The sequence below is a fragment of the Plodia interpunctella genome, chromosome 1 (genome assembly GCF_027563975.2).
Source record: "Plodia interpunctella isolate USDA-ARS_2022_Savannah chromosome 1, ilPloInte3.2, whole genome shotgun sequence".
NCBI lineage: Eukaryota > Metazoa > Arthropoda > Insecta > Lepidoptera > Pyralidae > Plodia > Plodia interpunctella.
In genome coordinates this window covers 8173907-8176819 of record NC_071294.1, presented here as the reverse complement: position 1 = coordinate 8176819, position 2913 = coordinate 8173907, and the positions used below count along the sequence as shown (strand labels likewise).

Genomic DNA, 2913 nt, shown 5'->3' with positions numbered 1-2913 from the left:
TATGACGTCATATAAGACATCACTACCTTACCATATAAACATCGATCATAAATTATTGTTTATAAAAAATATTGTTTTGACCACACATATTATAAGAACATTATAACGTTTTTCTACCTGTGGTTTATATAATGAATACATATTTGTGGAAACAAGTGCTTGAACGTTCATCCATAGACCTCTATATATAAGTTGACTTTGAAAAAATTAAACCTCAAAACAAGTGGAAATGCAAGGCACAACTGAAAACAACAATTATTATGTTTCAGTTTCCAGTAGGAAGGCGAAGGAGACAGCGAGCGAAGTAATCCGGACATATCTGAGTACATTGCTCAGCGCGAGACGCAGCGGGACTTAGCGAAAGCCGCGCAGATGCTTATCTCAATAACAGTTTTATTTATTTTTGCAGCCGCTGATCCGCTCCCGGAGGAGCCGTCTGATGAAACTGAAGAGGCGTGCAGCGAGGATGTTGTTTCAGAAATAAAGTCTTCAGTGTAGGTGCCTAATACATACCTACTTATGAATTTAAATAAGAACCATAGATAAATATTATATTAACTTGACGAATATCTAGGCTATATAGGCCATTCGATAGGCTTACGATTTAAGAATTTTCGTAACTTTTAATTTGAACTTTAGTAGTCTTTGCTGAAGGCCACAAACCGCTGACTGTATAGAAATCGACCACGAAGACATTGAGAAGGTCTCACTCAAACAATGGCTGGCGTTTGTCCTGAACAGAGATTATTTATTATTTAAGCTACTGTTACCAAACACAATTACAATACTTTACATATATGTACCTATAACAAAACATTAACTCAGCGTGTCTTGTGACACGTAGGCCTCTTCCAGCTGTTTTCATTCACTCCTAAGTAAGTAAAATAAGATAAAAGCCCAAAGGTGGGGAAAAAAAATTACAAAAAGATAAAAATTGCGGATGAATTTCTAAGCTTCTTCCTAATTCCGACTCTTATATTTGTATAAATAAGTATTTATATTTGTATAAATTATATCTTATATTTGTATATTTGTATCTTATATTTGTATAAATTTGTATGTGTTAGGGACTGAAGAGTTAAATAAGTATTTAACTCTTCAGTCCCTAACACGAGCATCTAAATGAATAAATATTGGGACAAACTTGCAAGATAGGCTAGGCTTATTCAGACACGAATTAACGACCGCATCCATAAAGCGTACTTCGACAACGTGAGTCGTAAAACACAACACATTGTGACTTGTCGATGTCCCTTCACAGCGGACAAATTGAAATAAGTCTCAGATTTCTAGTTGAACACTAAAATAGTGTAGGTACATAACTAAGTATATAACAACTAGATGACAATAAAACCTTCAGTGCTAGACATAGCCCTCTTCCAAACACTGAACTTTAATTCGCTTAATTTACATTGTTTCCAATGTATATGTTTTTGTATCTACCTCTTTGTAATTTTTTAGAATAAAGTGAAATCTTAGAGTAACCAAGGTGAAAACCCCGTCGAACTGACGCGGTCGGAGCCAGCGCTGCCAGCCACCGTCTCGGCTTCTAATTAGATCATTTGCAATAATTGCTAGCTCCAGATTGGTTTTTTAACGTCGACAATGTCCCACGGGACCCTGGAGACACTTGCTCTAATGAACACTTCTAGAACAAAGCGTTGAATAAAAATCAAGTGCAATAGTTTTGTCGTACCATTTTATCTAGCTTTATTTTAGCTTTGTTCAAAATTTATTTAAAATGCATTTATAATGTATCTACTTAGAGTTTTATAAAGTTTAAATTACAATTCATAAACACAAGACGACGACAGATTCTGAAAGATCCTTATAAATTATTCGGTTCCCAGCAAGTTACACCGCGGAGAAGACTAGAGAAAGAAATGGACGAACAGGTGAATATGTTAATAATTTAACACTTACTTTAGTCACTAATTAACATTTTTATAGACAACGCAACTGTACAATAATTTAATACGCCAAAAATCACAACATGGATCCGCTAGGCTCTATGACCGGCGGGCGCTGAGGCTTATCTTTCCTGCTAAGCTCGTCTCGCAGCAGCACCAGGTGCTCGTAGTGCTCCGCGGACACGTCCAGGAGCTCCACACACAAACGCAACGCCGCAGCTTGACGGTTCTTTTCTTCCAACATGGCTGTGTCTGTAGCTTGACTCACGGTCAGCACTTTTTCTACCATGTCGTCCAAACTACAAACGGAAAACCTCCAATGAAGATAATGGACTTTAATTTGCATAACATAGCCTTATGAGTAGTCTTAATTCGAGGTCAAAATGGAAAAAGATAAAATATCAATTACTTAATGGAATCAATACTCATTTAATGGCAGAAAGACAGCTGAGCTGAGAAAGGAAAAAAATATAATAATATTAAATGTATATCTATCTAATACAATCTATCACATATCCACAAACCCTCTCTCGCCCTAAACTATGGAGCGCTCTATATAATTTTATTCTTATGAAATACCTAAGTAACTAATGTTGATCCTAAGCGCAGACCTACCGAAGTCACATATTTTGAACTATATTGCGTGGCTAACTAAAACAAAGTTGGAACAAGTAGTAAGAATATCCTTACTTCCGCTTACGAATTTCGAGATAGATACAGAAGAATAAAATCAGGAGCGTAACAACTATAGCGTTGATCTGCGGCCAGGTCAGGTGCTGCTGAACCACATGGAACCTGATGACCCGGACCTTCGGCACCAAGTCCCACACGGAGAAGTCTGGAATAAGAAGCGTCAATGGTAACGCAAATACGACGATGGCGATCACCACCACGACCGTGTCAAACTCATTTTTGTTGTTAGACATAACTTTTGTAGAAATAAATAAACACGTACGACATTTTTCTTTAACAAAAACTACGAAAAGACAAGTTGTCAAACTGA

At 36.8% G+C, this 2913-nt stretch overlaps 1 protein-coding gene across 1 annotated transcript; it reads right to left on the bottom strand.

The window, feature by feature from the left end:
* Positions 1–1139: 1139 nt before the first annotated feature.
* On the bottom strand, positions 1140–2913 carry LOC128669621 (uncharacterized). The gene is made up of 2 exons (XM_053744553.2): positions 2601–2913; positions 1140–2209 (listed from the first exon to the last, which is right to left on the bottom strand). The coding sequence occupies exons 1-2, from the start codon at positions 2834–2836 to the stop codon at positions 1987–1989; spliced, it is 459 nt and encodes a 152-aa protein (XP_053600528.1). The 5' UTR covers positions 2837–2913; the 3' UTR covers positions 1140–1986.